Source organism: Podarcis cretensis (genome assembly GCF_951804945.1).
Source record: "Podarcis cretensis genome assembly, chromosome: 16".
Taxonomy (NCBI): Eukaryota; Metazoa; Chordata; class Lepidosauria; order Squamata; family Lacertidae; genus Podarcis; species Podarcis cretensis.
This window is the reverse complement of record NC_137186.1, coordinates 39,417,850-39,437,290: the sequence shown is the minus strand read 5'-3', so window position 1 is coordinate 39,437,290 and position 19,441 is coordinate 39,417,850. Positions and strand designations below refer to the sequence as shown.

Sequence of the window (19,441 nt, the reverse complement as noted above, 5' to 3'; positions counted from 1 at the left end):
ATCAATAGCTGATAAGCAGATGTTTAGCATAAGAGTTTGGAGGGAACATCCAGTAAACTAATAGGACAGTAATGGGGGGGGGGGAGTTTTATCCCCTTTCCTGTGAATTGGTACAATTTCTAGCACTCAGTTTCTAGCCTGCTGGAATTTGGGCTGTATTATTTATGTGTGTGAAAAGCCTAGCCAAGATGGGTTGCCACCAGTCCATATGTGCCTTAAAGAGCTCTGGCGGCATCATATCCTCACCTGGCCCTTTATTTAATTTCAGGCTTCTATGAGAGATTTTATTTCTGCAGGGAATACTACTTGCCATTCCAGTAGTTTTGACCAATCAATGGTCACATCAGCAGCCGTTGGTTGCCCTGTCTGCTCTCCAAATAGTTCTGCGGCCAATGTTGTGCCGATATGGTGGCATATAGCTGGTGCACAAGTGATGTAAATAAATCCTTGTATGAATGTGATTGGGCACATTATTTTGCTTATGATGTGGTTGTACAGAAGATTTACCTTAAGTCCAGCAGAGCTTTTCTGACTGGTGAATTGACTAGTATCTTCTGTCCAAAGGAGGTGGTGGTCTGCAGTGAAAAATGTACACCACATTTTGTGGATAAAATTGCTCAAATTAGCATGGAACTGTATGGGACAGTTAGAACTAGCCTTGAGGAAGTGTCCAGTCAGATTACTTTGGATCAGTTTCAGTTCTTACAGTCCAAGGATGTGAACAGCCATATTTCCTCGATTCTTGCCCACTATAGTTTATAAAAAAAGAGTCAAAGGGGTGTGGCTGGGTGGGTTCAGGGAGTGGTGAACGCCTCATTGTGGGAAAGGGGGAGATGCTGTTGGCCCTAAAGAAAGTGGTGGTTTATAGGTGGTATATAACACCTACCAAAATATCCAAAATCTATAAAACAAAATCTAAAATGTATTAGAGGTGTAATCAGTCAGAGGGGACACTACTTTATATGTGGAGGACCTGTAACAAAATGAAGAGTTTCTGGGAAACTGTATATGAGGAGTTGAAAAAAACATTTAAACAAACTTTTGTTAAAAAAACACACACCAACAGAAGCATTTCTATTGAGCATAGTAGATTTAGACATCGCAAATGAAAATAAGAGAGTATTTCTTTATGCAACATCTGCAGCAAGAATACTAATTGCAAAAAAATAGGGCCAACAAAAAAGAGTGGCAAGAGAGAGTATTTGTTACCTTGAATTGGCAAAAATGACTGATGCAATTAGGGGACAGTCTAAACAAAAATTTCAAAAGTGGGGAAAGTACAGAGATTATTTTAAAAAACAGTGCCCTCAAATTAAAACCTGGACTTGCTTCGAATAATTTTTGCAAAACAAAATATGGAGAAGGGTAGAAAAGATGAAATGAGAAAGAAACAGTTTATCAAGTTTAAATCAGAGCCACGTTGAGGATGAAGGAAGTTTATTAGAATAGAATAAGAACTAAAGACTGGATAACACAAGTCCGTGTGCAGAAACTTGTGGATTTATGGATATATGCTTATCATTTATGTGGTGTTTTCTTTTGTAGTTTGTTTTCTAAGTGTTGTGTGTATGTGCTATAATAATAAGTTAATAAAAAGCATTTGCAAAAAAAGAAAGAAAAGAAAGTAGTGGTGTATTCCCCACTCAAGAGGACCACCCTGAACCCAGAATTATTGAACAACTAGTGCCCATAGCGACAATGGCCTTTTTGGGCAAGATGCTGAAGAGGCTGGTGGCAGCCCAACTGTAAATATGTTCAAAGGAAACAAATAATCTAGACATATTTCAATCCAGCTTCACAGCAGGATATGGCACTGAAAATGCCTTGGTCAGTGACCTATAAGTGAAAGGGACAGAGGGAGCACAAGCTTGTTAGTTCTCTTTAACCTCTCAGCAGCTTTTGATACTGTTGACCATGGTATCCTCCTGGAACAGCTTTGGGAATCAGGAGCGCTGTGCTGCAGTATTCTTCTCCCAAGAGAGCATAGCCACAAGAGACTATTCTTTAGTGCCTTGGACGTTAAGCCTGTGAGGTCCCTCAGGGGTCAATTTTGTCTTTCAAGCTTGTTAACATTTAAATGAAGCTGTTGGAGGATGTCAGTGGATCTGGAGAAAGGTGTCATCTAATTCCCTTGGTTGAAGAGGAAAAGCCCTACATACCAAGGAAAGCTGTGAAAGAGTCCAACCACAGCATATTGATGACACCCAGCACTATATTTCCATACCATCAGAATTAGGAACTGTTCACATGCTTAACCACTGGGTGGAGCTGGTAATGGACTGCAGATAGAGATACCAGGTTCTCAAATCCAGGAAATATGGAAACAGCCTGTTCTGGATAGGTTGCACTCCCCTTGAAGGGACAGAGGTGTAGCTTAGGAGTACTCCTTGATCCATTTATGGCACTTGAGGCCAAGGTGGCTAGGACTACCTACTTCCAGCTCTTGCCCTTCCTGTACAGAGATAGCTTGGCCACAGTGATCCATGCTTTGATGACTTCCAAGCTGAACTATTGCAATACACTTAGAGTCAGCAAACTTTTTCAGCAGGGGGCCGGTCCACTGTCCCTCAGACCTTGTGAGGGGCTGGACTATATTTTTTGGGGGGAATGAACGAATTCCTATGCCCCACAAATAACCCAGGAATGCATTTTAAATAAAAGGACACATTCTACTCACGAAGATTCCCAGACCGTCCGCGGGCTGGATTTAGAAGGTGATTGGGCCAGGTTTGGCCCCCGGGCCTTAGTTTGCCTACCTATGCTACAGGGCTGCCCTTAAGGACTGTTCAGAAGCTGCAACTAGTGCAAAACACAGCAATGAGACTGCCAGTGGATGTTTCTGGTCAGACACACATCATACCAGCCAGTCTTCTGCAATGGTTGCCAATTGACTGTCCAATTTAAGTTGTTGACATCGACACACAATGATTTCGGCCCCAATTATGTGATGGAAAGCCTTCTCCCATAAGGGGAAGATTTCTTACCTGCCCTTCACAATAAGAACCCAGGGTGGATTACAATAATAGATATGCACAATGATAAAAACAGCTAAACCATTACAATGATAAACCGTAAAACCATTCCAAATGGAACTGTATAAATTGAACAAAAGAGGTGAGTCCCACAAAACTAAAAACTGTGCAACTACCACTGTGGAGAGTTCCACAATTTAGGGGCTACCACAGAGAAAGCCCTCTTCTGGAGGTGCTAGAACTACCAGGAGAGCCCACTCCGCAGATCTTAACACCAAAGAACATCAGTAGGAATGGAGACAGTCTTTCAGATATTTGGGGCTCAAATATTTTAGAGCTTTAGACACCAACTGAGTACCTCAAATTGGGCCAAGATAGGAGTTTGCAAGTTCTGAAGTCTGGGTTGTGGGGAGACAGCCTGTTTTGGACGGAGTTGCACTCCCAAGAAGGAGCAGATTCCTATATTGGGGATGTTCCTTAACCCAACACTGACTCTAGAGGCTTAGTTAGCCTGAGAGGCTAGGGGTGCCTATTTCTGGCTATGACTGGTTTGCCAGCTGAAATTATTTGGACACTGTATTCCACTCTAGTAACCTCAAGATGGAACTATGGTACTTTAGTGATTTGGAAACTTCAACTGGTCCAAAATGCAATATGAAATGCACTATCATGCAGTTATGGTTGCTGCATTTTGGATCATTTGAAATTTCCAAATCATATTCAAGTGCAGCCTTATGAAGAAAACATTACAATAGTCCTGTCCTTATGAGCTCCAGGTTTCTGTAACTATCTTGAATCCTGGTCCTTTTCCCAATTCTCAGCCACCTCCCATATAAGAAAACCATCCCAGCTGAACTGACAGCTTTCCCTTTCCTCACAAGAAGCTCATTTGCAAATCACTTGGTCTTCTGAAAAACTGACCATTAAGCCACTGAGTATGGGCACAAAGCACTAAACAATATTTCATGAGCTGAATACAGGCAATCAAAACCCATATGAATTTATTGCAGCCTTACAGTCTCCTTGCATGTTATTACAAGGGCAAAAACAAAACCCAGCATTTTACAAAATGGTAGTCATTATTTAAAAGTAATTTAGAAAAGGCCCTTTTCACATATAGAACAAATACAAGGAATGTATCTCTGTCCTTCTCACTGGAAAATTAGCAGTGTGGTGATGGGTATGCTCACAGAAAAATACCCCAAGAGGAAAAATTGTGATCTCCTTTACCTTCAGAAATTCATGATCTCGAGCAAATAATTCTTGAAACTTTAATCTAGACCCATCTTGTAACATTTTAATGACTCAGAAAATGTAAAGATTTAAGAAAACAATGTCTCTTTTAAGTCTTCAGATTAACAAATGTAGGAGTGAGAAGAGAGGACTCCCAAGACTATTGTTAACCCACAGCATTCAAGTATTATTTTAACACATTTCTATACCAACCATCAATTCAAAATTAGTCAAGGTCCAGACTGAATTTGATAAGCTCAGGAGTTTTTACCTGCAGCTTAAAGTATTTTGTTTTTCAGAGCAAGCATGATTTCAGGAAAGCATGATTACAGTTCATAAAAAGAAAACCACTGCATGTTTTCAACCCAGGAAGAGAAGGCAAGAATGGGGAAGAAGTTAGTTATCTTAAGTTAGTTGGATAGTGCTAGATGTTCTACACACACAGACTGACCCACAAAATGTTTAATTTAAAGCAGTGAGGAAGAGTGAGTGGCTTTTGTTTGCAATTTTTGCATAACGGAAAGCTGAATTTAAAATCTGAATGAAGTGAAACACACTTGATATTTTGAACTATCTGCTACAGGCAAATGGCCAGCCACATTAAAGGGTTAAATTACTGTAATCCAGGGACAAGAGGAGCACTAATGCTTTTTAACATTCTGTCAAATCAGCAAGTTTCCTCCTGAAGATTCCCGCCAAAAGCTGCAAGATATTCAAAGCAATTCAAGCATTCCTTCCAGTTATGCATTGTTTCTTTAAAATATGCCAAGAAACAAACTATCGGGCTAAATATATGGAGTTAACCCCAAAAGTCCATTTTCATAAGCTGAGGATCATTTGCCACAGTGAGAATATACCAAGAGACAAAACAAATTATATAGCTTCTTCCAAGCCTGTAGCACAAGTCTGCGTAGCACAGTGGTTCACTGCAAGCTAGGAAATCTTCAGTTCATATCTAAGCTCAGTCTTGAAGTCACCGTGGCTGTATACAACCCACTATCTCTCAACCTAGGCCCCAACATCTGCAATATGGGTATAATACTAGCCTACCTGTATAGGGCTGTAATAAGGATTACTGAGCATGTACATTAAGTGATACAAAATTTCAAAAGTAGATAATGTTCCATATCCTTCAAAAGGGATGCAAATCCAGCAAGTAAAGGAAAAAGATTCTCCTGGCCAGAAACACAAGGAGGATATGCATGGTGACCTACATTATATTGACTGTAATGGTAATGGAGAAAGGAGGCAGGATGTGCACACAGGATTTGGCTTTGGGAAGGATGTCGAAAGCAAGCCTGATCTCTCTAGCAACCGCTTGTGCCTCCTTTGTACTCATTTGAAAGGCATTTAAGAAGCCAACCACTTCAGTTGTAGAACACAATTGCAGCAGGAATCTCAGGGATACAGACGCCCACAATTGGCAGACTTAACCTTACTCCTGTTGCCACATCAGCTATTTAACAAGGTATATATATGGACATTTTTCACTAAGTCACCTACTGAGAGGAAAATGTAAGTAGCCAGGGAGTTTAAGATGTCTTAGGAAGTACACACATTCACCAAGTCTGTATTCCAATACTTGTTTGTAATCAAGTAGCTTGCAATTCAACAGAGTTGACGTATTTAGTTCAGAACACACACAAAAAGCCATTTCCCAACATCACCTTAAAAGAACAAAGAACACATATGCAAGTGTGTTTACTCTGAAGTAATATCACAAATCAGTAGCATTTACTTCATAGGAGGGATACTTAGGATTGTTTCCCTAGTCTGCCAGCAAATGGCAAGGCACTTCACTTAGGCAATCTCTTTATGCTCTTTCCTCCCACAAAGACCAGAAGCATGACATTGTTCAGTGTTTAACAGGCAGTCCGCTCCTCCAATTTGTTCCTGAAAAACAGGTTTTACTGCTGGAGCAAATCTTGGTACATGGTGGTGGAATGGAATGTCTTCACTCTCCACAGAGACTGAAAAGACAACACCCGCCTCCTGCTGCTGAATATTTTACAATAAGCCAGCAGACAGGAGACTCTTATAATAAGCCAAATATTTTAACCACCTATTATGGGTTATTGCTATGGTGGGGAAGAGGAATGTCACAAATTGGGATTTCACCTTTATATATTTCCACTAAAAGTAGAAGACATCCACCCCTTAAATCAAGGCATCCAAGATAATACATCTTTAAAAAAGAGCTGTAATTTTTTGGTTAGCCTTTTTAATAATGCTGCACTGAAGTTTCCCAGAAAGGAACTCAAGGCTTTGCCAGATTGTTTTCTTAAAATTTCGAGTAACAATGCAGCAAGGAAACTACTAGCAACCTAACGTCCTCAGTATCTCCTGTCAGGGCTGTCGGCTCATTTCTTCAAGGAGAGCCTCCAAAACTGGCTGTCTGAAAAAAGCGACACCCAACCCCACTCTGTTTGGAGGGGGTGGTGGTGCTGCAGTGTTAAGGAAAATCCTTTAAGCAAAGCAAAGCCATTTAAACGGAAATATGCCTGGCAAACCCTACCTACTGTAAACAAGCAGAGAGATGCCATCAGAAAGCCCACTCTCGTCTGACAACAGACCACGCATTCCCTTGTCAGCTCCTCCTCCTCGATCATCGTCGAGCTCACCCTTTCTAGGGTTCATGGGGGGGGGCGAGGAAAAGAAAAAAGATTAGCAATGCCGGGAGACCTGTTTTGAGACACGTGGTAAGGAGTTAGAGACCTGTTCAAGAGATCAGTCCCAGGACGGCTTCTCCAGCCACTAATCCAGCCAGCAACGCCATGCCTGAGAAAACAGTCTCACTGCACTGCAGAAAGCCGCTCTTTGCATTTACCAACTGATTTAGAGCCTTTATCGAGCTGCTTGGGTTATGCAGCAGCTGCCTGCCCACCATAGTCTTCATTATTCGCATGCAAAAGAGGAGGGGAAAGCCCGTTTTCAGGTTTCTAGACACAAAGGACCAAGGCCGCCTTTGTCTTCTGCTAAACCACAGGAGCGCCCTGTGTCTTTAAGAGCCGGGCTGCTCGCCTGCCCCTGGCCTCCCCTCCCCCCCCGCCGTCTTCCCCCTCCCTCCCTCCCCCACCCCCGGGAGTGCCGAGCAGAGCAGCAGGCAGGAGCTGGAGCCGCGCCAGGATCTCCTCTTACACGCAGCCTCGCGCTCGCTCCTACGTTTCTTCTCGCTGCTGCAAAAACACTTGCACGAAATGGCAACCGTCCTCTCTCTCTCTCTTCCCCACCCCCACCAGTATTAACAAGGGGGGGGGGGGAGCAGACAGAAGAAAACCGACCCTCTCACTCCTGCTTTACTTTTTACAAACCTCACACACGTTTTTAAAAAGGGGGGGCGGGAGAGAGGAGAGAGAAAGGGCTCTGTCCTGCATTGCCCGATAAAAACAGCCTTGACGAAATCAAGCGTTTGTGCTGCCCCCAAAGCAACAGCCGCAGCACAGAGAAGACAGCCGCCATTACGAAGCCCGGCTTGCTCGCCCTCAATATGGAGCAGGAACTGCGAAGGCAGCCTTGAAAACGAGCCTCTTTTCACGGCACCAAAGCCAGGGGGTGACTTGGGTGCAAGAGGCAGTGGCTATTTCTGCAAATTAAATCTCTATCAAAGCCAGCTGGAAGTTTTGTTGTAGCTGTAGCTCTGGAAAAATCTGCTGCTGTGAAATGGCAAGCGCGTCACAAGCTTTCCCGACAAAAACAGTACAAGGCTGCCAAGCGACTCTTCTTGCGCAGGGAAAAGGAAACCTCCATTTTGGATTTTGTTTTTCAAACCAGGAGCCTCTCAAGATAAAAGAAAACTCGTTTACAGTACATATTAGCAAACCAGGGTCTCCCTTTACTGCTCAAATTGCTGTTGTCCCCGAAACGCCTCTGTTGTAAAATGAAAAAGAAAAAAAAACTGCAGTAACTAGAGGGAGAAAGACTTCAAACTAGTTCTCTATCACTTGCGTTTATTTGTTGGTTTGCCTTAAAAAAAAATCCCACCTCTGCCTGCAGATTGACTTTAGGGGAACAGTTTAGCATATCTGTAATGCCATTATGGATTTGCAGAGAGAAGCTCTTGAAATCAACAAGGATGCAGCCAAGCAAAGCACTTTGTTACAGGAGGCTAAAGAAAGGAAGTAGCTTTTGGAAATAGATATAAAAAATAGATTCTGAATATGTACCTTCAAACAAGAACGTTAGCTACCTCCCCCCCCCCCCAAAGTAACTCGGATATCCGCCTTGGACGAAAACATTTGCTGCATAGGCCTGCTCTGTTTCACTGCAAGGGCAAAAGGCTTTACTTACCCGCACACCATAGTTGAATGCAGTTCTGAAGGTGAAGTTGTGGGAGTCTGGGGTTGGGATTTTTTGGGGGGAGGGGGATAAATAAATTTCTAAATACTGTATACGTTAAGTTCTGTATCATCACTTCTATTTTATAACCTTGCAAGTTATTCAATCTCGTTCAGATTTTTGTATGGCTTTTGATTAAAAATAAGTTAATACATTTACTTATTTCGACTGATAACATATAGTTAACTTTTTAAAAAGACTCCGGACTTCAATCGGTAAATTCCTCTGACAGATTTACTCTGCACATAAGGACGCTGCATGTCTTTCCTTCCCCTCTCCCACTCACATTTTTAACATGATCTCAAACATAAATCGCTACATGTTAGTGTGAATACACCTGGTTAATAGTTACTGTATGTAAACATTTTAAGCATCTCTAGCTAAATATTTTTTATTCTTAAAAAGTATCTCAGAAGCAATTGGTTTAGATAAACAAGACAAAAAAATGACATGCAGATGAAGGCTGGAAAAATAAATTAAAGGAGAACTCCAGTAACATTTAACATGAAAAACTACACTTAGTAAGAAGGACAGAATGGATTGGGTACTTACAATGTAAAAGGAAAAAAACTTTTCCTAATGATTTTTTTTGCAAGAATTCACGTTTCCTACATCTATATTTAAAACATTACCTTGTTAGCACGAAAGGATTTAACTTAAAAGATGGCCAGGTATTTAGTGTTTAATACAGGAAGCTACATCTAGAGATGTATTTGCTCAGGCAAAGAAAAGCTTTCAAAAACAAACACCAAAAATACATATGTATTTACTTTTTTGGTAACTCAAAATTGTTACTGCTGACATAAGGGCGTGCCATGACCTAGTTATATACAAGACAAAGATGGGTTCCAAATCAAAGGGAAAAATCCAGATCTTTTTATAAAATCTTCCTTCTTCCTTTTAGTCCTCTAAATGTTGTCAGACATTAACACAGACACTGAGAAGTCCTGAAATGGATGGTTGTGGATTCATTCAAATCAAGTATCCCCTTTTGGAACAAAGGAAAACCCAGTTGGCCATTTAATTCCATTGCAGAAAAATGGCTGCCTGATCTGTTGGCCTCTCCTTAGCTGTCTGCTGAAGGATGTTTTTAGATCAGCGTCTAATAACTCAAGCCCAATGGAAGCTGCGCGCTGATTGGCTGCGCCCGCCTGGTGCCTTTAACCAGCCAATTACCTAAGCACGGCCAAATTACAAACCAAAAGCACAAGTCGAGCTAAAACAACACGAAGCCCCAACAAGGCGACCCCGGGAGGAAAGGAAGGGGAAAGAGGGAGAAGGGAAGGGAAAGGAGGTGGGGGGGAGATCCAAGGGAGCCTCTAGCTGAAACAAAATGGAAGGTCCGACCTGATTGGCTGCGCAGGACCTTTAATAAGCAAAGCTGCTACTCTCCTTCCTCCCTCCTCCAAAATTGACAAATTGTAACAAAACGGGGGCGCCCCCCGCTTCTCCCCATTCATCGGAGGTGGAAACATTGCCGCGGCTTCTTGCAAAAGTATCCCTGCCAAGCTCGCTGCCCCGGTTAGCTCCCTGGGATGTAACTTGCAAAAGAAAAAGGGGAAAAAGAAAGAAAGAAAAGAAAAGAAAGGGGGAGGGGGAAAAAAAGCTCAAGCCTTTTGGAGCGAAGGGTGTCTTGTGGGGAGGGGGTTTCTTTTATTTCCCTCCCCCTTCCAAAAAAGAAAAGGGAAAAAAAGGCGGTGGGGGGGCCCTTGTCCCACCTATGTCCATCTTGTTTAGGAACAGTTTGGCGCTTAGGTAAATGTAGCCAGCAGATTCCAAGGGGATTTGGCCCCGCCGCTAACTGGGAGGAAAAGCCACGGCGGGGCCGCATCCTGCTGGGAAAAATGCATGGCCCTTTATTTGGGGCGGGGAGGCGCGGCCGGGCGGCCGGGCTGGGGGCTTTGCAGCGCGATGCAGCTGCTGTGAATGTGCATTCGGTTGAGGGCGGTTAGCCATTAGCCGAGCTCCATAGCGGTGAATTGTGGGATGCCTGAGAAGCAAGCAGAAAGCACACACACAATATGTGTTGGCTCGCAAAAAAAAAAAAAAGAGCGAGCGAGCGAGGAGGCAGGAGGCTTTCAAAACCCATGTAATGTAGCCAGCCCAATGTGAGCAGAGGAGCTCGCCTTTCGCGGCCAGGAGACGGTCGGGCACCGAACAGCGATGTCTTTCAAAGAGATCAAGGCAGGAGAAAAAGCCAAGCACCCCGAAGACCATGGCAAAAAGCAGAGTTCAAGTGAGATGGGTATTTTCTCTCTCTCCTCCTCCTCCTCCTCCTTTCTCCCTCGCTCTCTTTCTGGTCTCGCTGCCTGCACCCGGGAGGGGGGACACGGGGGGACACCCCGGCTCGGCGTCTGGATGTGCGGTCTTTTCCCTTCCCTTCCCCCCACCCAGCTTGACGGTATTGCGAGGGGGGGAAGGAAGCAGTTCTGAAACGGGAATCTTTCATATATGTCTCTTTTTTTTAACTTCGTTGGTTGCCCCCGCTTGCTTTCTCCTCAGGTTGGATCAACGGAATGGAGAGCAGCTCCCAAGCAAGCACCTCTGCCGAGAAAAAAAACCACCATTGGAAAAGTTACAAGTTGATTATTGACCCAGCTCTGAAAAAAGGACAGCACAAACTCTATCGTTATGATGGGCAGCATTTTAGCATTCCTGTAAGCGGTCGTTATTTTTTACAAATGAAATGTATTGTGATATTCTCTTCCCCCAACCCTGGTTTGTTTTATTCCAGTACCTCGCCACCCTTCTAAAGGGTGGGTGGGAAGGAGGAATTCTTAATGACTTGAAAAATGAAGATTGCTACAAAATGTTCAGGAAACATATTAAAGTTACACCCCCTGACAATGTAGTCTGTCAGAATCAGAAGATAAAACCTGCATCTTTCTTTTCCTGTGATTCCCTGCAGAATTGCTATTTGACATGTGTGTGTCTGCCCTGCCTGGAGAACATTCTCCTCAGTTTTAAAGGCTGTGGAGTAAACTTCCAAATTTCATGGGGTTTTTGGTTGCATCCGTGGGTCGTGTCTTTTTTCAAGCTTCATTCAATTTACTCCCCTCTCCTCCTCAGAACCCGGGTCTTGCCCCAGTGGATTGTGTCAGAGATCCAAGGATAGGGCGAATATGGACCAAAACGAAAGAGCTGGAACTCTCTGTCCCTAAATTTAAGGTACATGCATTGAGAACTGTGGTGTCCTTGATATAAATCTAATTGCATCTTTATTCATATTGTTGAGTAATTAGTTCACCGGTGTTATAAAGCTGCAAAATACAATTGAGCTTTCTGCCTGTCAAAAGTGTGTTTTATTAATAACTAAGTGGAGTTATTTAAAACAAATTTTTAAAAGTTATTGCTGAGGCAAAAGTTTAGTATTTGTCTGTAAATTGCAGTGGAAGGGAAATACCTTGAAAGTTCAGTAGTTGCTTCTTAACCATCTCTGCTCCAGGTGATGCGATTGCTTACAGTCCTTAACTTTGCTCTCTCTGGCTTTTAATTTCCTACTACACTGTGTGCAAAAACAAACCTACAGATCGATGAGTTTTACGTGGGGCCGGTTCCTCCCAAACAAGTCACTTTTGCCAAGTTGAATGACAACATCCGTGAAAACTTCCTGGCTGACATGTGCAAAAAATACGGTGAAGTGGAAGAAGTGGAGATTCTCTACAACCCTAAAAACAAGAAGCACCTGGGAATTGCCAAAGTGATCTTTGCCACAGTCAAAGGAGCCCGGGATGCAGTGCAGCATCTACACAACACATCGGTCATGGGCAACATCATCCACGTGGAGCTGGATACGAAAGGTGGGGAGCTGGTTCTGAGCATCATCTTCCTTCCGTTTGCTGCTCTTCCCCGCCTCTCTCCTGTCCCGTAGTGAGATGCATTTGCAGATTGGATGGGGAGGGCTAGTAATTAATTTAAGGGTGGTGGTGGAAGCTATTAAATGACTGTCACTGCGTTTCCCCCTCAATCTCTCTGCTTTTCTCTGGGCCTTTGCTAGTCACGTGGAGCTGAATGTGTTGTCTGTTGCTAGGAGACAGTCCTGTAATTTACAAAATGCTGCCATCCTCTCCATTTCACTCAGTCACTCATGCTGACACTTGGCTTGCCAAATGGTCCCCCTTTGCCCCTTTGCCAAAAGTACCTTTTGCACTTAGCTGATAACACACCCACCCACACCTATAGATATAGAAAAATGAGGCTAAAAATCATTTTAGAAAATGCCTGAAATTTATCCTAAAATAATACTCTAAATTAGATTTCAGCAATGTTCTTGTTTTTATTTAATCATCCCATTGTGGGCATTTACATATGTACAAGAGGCTCTATAAAAGTGTTTTTTTCTTCTTCCATTGTCTCTTAAAGGGACAGTAACACTCCAGATATTGAAAGTAACTGGTCTGTAGTGCTAATACCTTCAGACAGAAGCAGTGTAGCTATGAACTCAGGTTTTATTTATAAGTTCCTCAAACCATACTGAGGCTGCAGTCCTAACCCCAGTTACCTGGGAGTAAGTCCCACTGAATTCAGCACAACTGACTTCTAAGAAGGCATGGTTAGGTTTGCTTCAACATTTAATTTTTGGGGGTCTTTTTTTTTTGCTGTATTTTTCTTTTTTGCTAAAGCAGTGAAGCATATATGACCAGCATGTTACTTTTAGCATACAAGTGCTAATTTGTCCCCCACCTCTGCCATAGGACACCTTTCAGTTTTGCAGCTTAATTATAAAAAACCCCTCTAAACCTATTTTAACCCTTTAAAGGAACATTTTGGAAAGTATGAATAATTAACATGTTATGCACAACGGGACAGTTTCTAGTCCCTTATCTTTAAAAGTGCTTATGCTAAAATTTTAAAACTGCAAGTGTTCTGAACTCCAAAACACATTTGACTACGTCTTGTTTTTTTAGTTAGTGCACTGCTGAATCTCCAGCTGCAGTTAAATGTCCCTCTGCATGGTTTCTCATGTTGTGAAATGAGGATTCATCTATGCATGTTAGATAAAGTTATTAATAAAATGATAAGAAAAAATTGTTAGAACAGGTTAGTTATCATCCAGTCTTTAATCAACATTTATTCTGAGTTACTACCATATCAGGGCATGAGAACCACAGCTTAACTATCTGTAAAGTGGTATAATCCTAAATTTTATTGGAAATATATTTGAACTCAGTCAGGCTTACAGCCAAGTTGAGAATCAGGAAAATTTAACATAACTGCTTTATAGAGCTGCAGCTGTGTTAAAACCTGTGTTGATTTTAAAATGTATTTTTAACAAGTTTTCTGTAAGCTTCCAGTGCTAGCCTTTGAAATCCTTATGATCACATCCTTCTTGATTTCTGACATTTCCACTATTTGTGACTTAACTAGTTACCAGACTATCATTGTTTACATGTAATACTAGATATAAAAAAGCAGAGGTATAGATGAACAGCTGTTTGGCCTACTCTAGCCAACTCTTTTATAAAGTTCCTTTTTTAAAAAAGAAAACCTGATGTTAAAGGGAGTACATGGTATCTAAACGACTATTTTAACTGTGATTTGATGAACTCAGAAGACTAAATCCTAGAGAACATAAATTCTGTTCACAGGCCTTAGAATAAAGCTCTGTAGCTTTAAGTGAGTCATGTGAGGTGAAATTTAGACCTTGGTCTAAGAGCTTTGCTGCTGTTGCTGCTGCTGCTGCTTTTTGTGTGAGATAAGGACTCTCTTGTGTTGTACCTTAGTTTTTGTAACTGGGGTAGTAATTACCAATTACAATTAAACACAGGATCAAATAATTTAACTGTGTTAGGAGCTAGTGTAGGCAGAGGGACCAAGCAACAAACAAGGAAATCTCCACTTAAATGAATTCAATCATGCAGACACCTCCCCCACCCTCTCCCCAAGCCCTCAGTCCTTGTAGCTGCAAGATGGGGATAAGAATGCTGGCCAAATGATAACTAAGATAATGTATGTGAAGCCCACGGAGCACTTACATGCAATATAAATAAGTTTATTTACTGCACGTCTGTACCAGCCAATAAACGAAGTTCTCTGGGAGATTTGCAGTAAAGGCTAAAAGAATACAGCAAAACCTCCAAAACAGAGGTTACTAACAGCTTCTTACACTGCAAACCACTGGGTGCCTGCAGGGGACTGCTTTACTACTAGCTTGTTCAGTGCTTGCACCCTGGGGCACTGGATGCTTCTGTTTTATTACTGCAACAACGCACCAGTGGATGCATACAAACCGCCCTGTTAACTCACATCTGAGGCCCCCCCAGTGCCGCTGTGTCCAGCCAGGTGCCTTTGAGGCTCCCAGGCAGAGCATGGTGGCGGTAGCCTTCTTGCACTGTTGTTCCTGAGTGGCTGGGATTCAGATTCTGACCCTGGAGGTAAGACGTGGACAGCCTTATCCTCCATCAATTTGTCTGATCCATTTTTAAAGCTGTCTTAAGTTGATGGACATCACCACACTATGTGGAAGTGAATTCCACAGTTCAGTTATGCATTTTGGGAAGAAGTACTTCTTATTGTCTGCCATGACTCTCCCACCATTCAGCTTCATTTGACGATCCCATTGGGTTCTAGAAGTATGAGAGAGGGACAAAAACTTAACTCTCTTATAAACCTTTATCGTGTCCTACTTTACACGCTTCCCTCAACTCTTCCCTCATAGCGAAGGTGCTCTGTCCTCTTGATCATTATTGTAAGCCGCTTTGAAGTTTAATTACAGTCAAGTGTTAGATAAGTATTGTGAAATAAATAAGTAATAAATAATTGTCGCTGCCCTTTCCTGCACCTTTTCCCAGCTCTACAAGTATTCTTTTTGAGAAGTGGCAAAGAGAACTGTCCACAGAACTCCCAAGTGTGGCTACACCATAAATTTGAATAAATGCACTTCAATATTGACAGTTTTATTTCTTGCTGACATGAATAGAACTGTGCTTAGTTATGGCGTGTGTACCCTCATCCCCAGCACAGCTCTGCTGCTTGAATGGCATTGTTCCGGTTGTACTGGGTTGAGTTATTGTCTGTTTAACACCATAACTTTGAAGAAGGAACTGGTTCCTGCTCTGTTTTCTCTTTGCACAGCAGACCCTGGCATTGAGATGCTAGTGTCTTGGACCCTAAAATTCTGGCAATAGTTTGCTGGCTGCCCAACAAGGCTAGCTGTGTGCAGACTGACTTTATTCATGTTCTTTATGCAGAAATAAGTCATGCTGATTTCAGCAGGGCTTGTTCCCGTTAGTGTGCATAGGATTGCAGACTTCATTTTAATAAATAAATAAAGATATATCTTTTGTCAACACTGCTACAAGGGAAGAGGACAGCGTAAAATAAACAACTGAATTTATAGATGAACAGCAAAACCATCAATAAGCTCATCAAAATGCATACGTATTTACTTCGTTGGCACTGTCAGGGGAAGCAGGTGCCTTTTTTTAAAAAAGATAAATATAACATTTTTACTGATCACATACAATGTGCCTTTTACAGAAAAGCTAATTTGATGTCCAATTTCTAGTGAGCTGGGCTTGCAGAGTTTGAAGATTTATCACATTTTACCATTGAATGCAGACACATTTTTGCTATAAAATAGTTTTATCCCTACAGCTGTTAAACTATTTCTCCTCCCTTGAGAACATGTTGAGGAGAGGGAAGCCAGTTCTGTGAAGAAGCAGTCCTGAGTTGAAGACACATGCTCTCCTTGATAAAATGCACCAACATGGCAATAAAAGAGGGGACAACTTTGTCTTGTCTAACCTTTTTCCTTTACTACTTTGTGTTCTGTTACCCCTCCCCACTCTTGAAGCAGGCGATCTGGAATTGGGTCATCTGCCTTTGGAAGTAGGGAGCCAGAGTGGTGTAGTGATGAGAGACTTAAGGCTAGGACTGGGGAGACCCAGGTTCAAATTCACGCTCAGCCATGAAATTCACTGGATCACCTTGGCCTATTCACTCTACCTGGAAGGGTTGTTGTGAGGATAGAACGAGAAAAGGACATTGCTCCAAGTCTGGTCCAAGATAAAACTCAATCAATGAAGCACTCTTGTGCTTTTGTGTACCACAAAGAGGCATTTTTTGCTTCACTTGGCCTAAGAAGCTGATACTGAATATTTCAAGCGAGTCAGAACTGGCACCTGTTCAGGCTTGGTTTGCAGAGAGACTTGGTAAAATGTGGATTCTCGATGGAATTGTGGTGTGTTCTTTTTAATAAAGTTGTTGCTGTTTGTCCAGGTGAAAAGCGCATGCATTTCTATCAACTTCTTGTGAATGGACTCTACACCCCTCAGACTCTACCTGTGGAGAATGAGCCGGACATATCGCCCACCGTGAATGAAACTGCGCAGGTACCTTTTCACTTACTTGTGATTTAATGGCACGCACTGTGTCTGTTGGGGAATTCTGAGATGATATTCATTTACAACAAATGGTAGTTTGCCTGCTGTTGTCTGTCTCCTCAAGAAATGCATTCTTGACATTCCTGTCCAGACATCTGTCATCTCTAGCCTTCCTTTTCAGGGGACTCTTGAATGGAGGGCAAGTCCTTGTGAAGTTCCAGATACCGCTAGACCTTTTACTAGATCCATGGAACTGATCCAAGCTGGAGTCTGATTCTGGACATGGCAATTGTGTGTAGGTGCTATGTATGGAGATCGGCAGGCTGGATTGTTTCCTGTTTGTCCTTATTAGGACTTCATGTTTTATTAAAATGTTTTGAGTCAGATGAGTTAATGTAACAGGAAATGAAAAATAAGATATTAACAATAACCCAAGTAATAATAATTTTGATTATTACAGTGGCGTAGCGTGGGTTGTCAGCACCTGGGGCAAGGCAAGTAATTTGTGCCCCCTAACCCGTGGATTTGCGCCCCCTAACCCTAACCCCCAGATGTTGCGCCCGGTGCGGCCAGCCCCCCCCTGCACCCCCCACACTACGCCACTGGATTATCAAATTTGCAGGCTTTACATTTAACTTTCATAGAACTGTAGAGTTGGAAGGGACCCTGAGGGTCATCTAGTCCAAACCCCTGCAATGCAGGAATCATGTCCATCCAGCTTCTGCTTAAAATTCTCCAAGGAAGGAGAGTCCACAATCTTCCCCTGTGGGAAAGAAGCAGCGAGGGTGAGAGGCACGCAGAGACAATATCTAGACCTGCTCCAGTTGGACTGTGTTTTAGTAGTTTAAAATTGTAAACCACCTTAGGTGCATAGGCAGAAAGGTGCTATATAAAATTTAAGAAAGAAATAATAAAACTAGAGATCCTGTTCTGGCTTCTTTCTGTTGTTGGACATTTGAACTCATGAGACTTGAAATAGGTGTGTAGGAACTAGCTGTAAAGGCTGCCTCCTTCCCAATGTCCTATTTTGCTCCCTTAAGATCAAGTTGTTTGTGTGGAGGAGGAGGGGAAATTTCTCAGTGATATTTAAGTAGTAGTTAATAATTGAAATTTTATGCTGCGGATTCAGTTTTTGGCACAGAATGCCAACAAAGACAGAATGCATGAAATGCTGAAACTTCTTGTTGAGTAATTTCTGTCATGTTCCAAAAAAATCTCTACTAATGGAACAAACAGAATATGATTTTGTGACATGGGGAGTTCTAGGTGCAAAAGTGGCTGAGTTTGAATTTAATCCATGTGGTGCTTGTCTGGCCTGCTTGCGTAGACTATTTTGCGGTACCGGAAAGCCCCATTCAGTGCAGTCAAGCAAGCTGATGCAGGTGTAAATTAAGTAAGTTTTGTGGGATGTGCTCCCTCGTAAACGTTTGTAGCACTGTGCCCTTTATAAGTGTTTAAACATTTTCTGTTGAGGCATATGATGAGTACCTTGAAATATCCATTAATTTCTAGTTACTTTTATTTAGGAACCTACTTCCTAGTTCAGTAAAGTGTATTTTGCCCAAAATTGTAAGTGCTTCTCTGCTGACATTTTCTGTCATTTGCTTAGTCTGTTTACTCTGAATACTTAAATTTCATAACCTTTATTTTCATCAGGCAAATGTAAAATAAAAGAAATCTGCTTGCTTTTGGTTTCTTCATTTTCATTATCACTTTTGTTTCCCTTAACATTTCTTTTGGATGTTTGAATAAGAAAGCTGTAATGATTGCACCATAATAGATCTACAGCTTGTGGCACTGAGCTCCCTCTGTTGAGCAAGGTTCTGCCTTTCATTGAAATCCATCAAGTGAACTTAGGGAATGTTCACGTTTGTTTGTTTCTTGACATGGGAATGGCATTTCTTCTACAGTCCTGAGTAATGTCACAAATTAAAGGTTGCATTCAGACAATCCTCTGACCAGTATTCCCTTCTCCCTTTCTCTTGTGTAGGGATCATAATTTATTACTTTGTCCATTGTTCACCATTACATCCAAACCCACAAACTTGAGTGAGCCCTCCAAACTACAGGATTGTTAACAGTGCTTTAATACTGGTTGTTTTTGGTTTGGACATAATGACAAATCTTGGCATTATTAAATCAAGTGGTACCAAAATTAAGCCCTGCCTGTGAGGGTACAGGCGGAGTATGTTGGGCACAGTGCTCATTCCTGATCCTACAAATTATGACTCAGAAGATTTTCTGAATGGGCTGCTAGGGGTTGGGACTCCCTTCTTGACCCTGGCACCACTGCCTGCTTGCATTCTTTGAGCCCTGTCTACGCAGCAGGCAGGGGAAGGCAGCTGGAGGCTGCGCTGTGAGCCTTGGCAGGTGCCCTGTGATGCCGATCAGCCAGCCATGTGCCAGCCTGTCGCTGTTTATATTGTGGGCATCTGATCCTTCAGCCATGCCGCACTCCCTCACTTTGTGTTCTTCCCTTATCAGTCGCTAGTGTTCATTTCTCTTTACTCCCCCTCAGATTTATCTGCATCAGCCACCACACACTGGGTTTATTTACACAGGGATTGCAGGGAGTTC

At 42.4% G+C, this 19,441-nt stretch overlaps 2 protein-coding genes and 1 long non-coding RNA gene across 10 annotated transcripts in view; 2 read left to right on the top strand and 1 right to left on the bottom strand.

Moving 5' to 3' along the window:
* The window catches only part of RHOF (ras homolog family member F, filopodia associated), a 31,394-nt gene extending 21,364 nt beyond the window's left edge, over positions 1-10,030 (bottom strand). The window contains exons 1-3 of one of the 2 annotated variants that reach the window (XM_079957162.1): positions 9,888-10,030; positions 8,493-8,539; positions 6,725-6,831 (exon numbers count right to left, since the gene is read on the bottom strand). In XM_079957162.1, the coding sequence (XP_079813288.1) occupies positions 6,725-6,831; positions 8,493-8,539; positions 9,888-10,015 (282 nt within the window). In that variant the 5' untranslated portion in view covers positions 10,016-10,030. Of the gene's footprint in view, positions 1-6,724; positions 6,832-8,492; positions 8,540-9,092; positions 9,837-9,887 lie in introns of those variants that run through there. The other variant, XM_079957164.1, reaches the window with a different exon arrangement.
* Positions 1-19,441, top strand: part of LOC307205073 — a 448,154-nt gene that overhangs the window by 359,016 nt on the left and 69,697 nt on the right. The window lies entirely within an intron of this gene.
* The window catches only part of SETD1B (SET domain containing 1B, histone lysine methyltransferase), a 69,000-nt gene that overhangs the window by 9,844 nt on the left and 39,715 nt on the right, over positions 1-19,441 (top strand). For 3 of the 6 annotated variants that reach the window (XM_079956301.1, XM_079956297.1, XM_079956298.1), the window contains 4 exons: positions 11,043-11,197; positions 11,610-11,708; positions 12,070-12,340; positions 16,761-16,873. In XM_079956301.1, the coding sequence (XP_079812427.1) occupies positions 11,043-11,197; positions 11,610-11,708; positions 12,070-12,340; positions 16,761-16,873 (638 nt within the window). Of the gene's footprint in view, positions 1-10,518; positions 10,786-11,042; positions 11,198-11,609; positions 11,709-12,069; positions 12,341-16,760; positions 16,874-19,441 lie in introns of those variants that run through there. The other 3 variants (XM_079956299.1, XM_079956300.1, XM_079956302.1) reach the window with 3 other exon arrangements.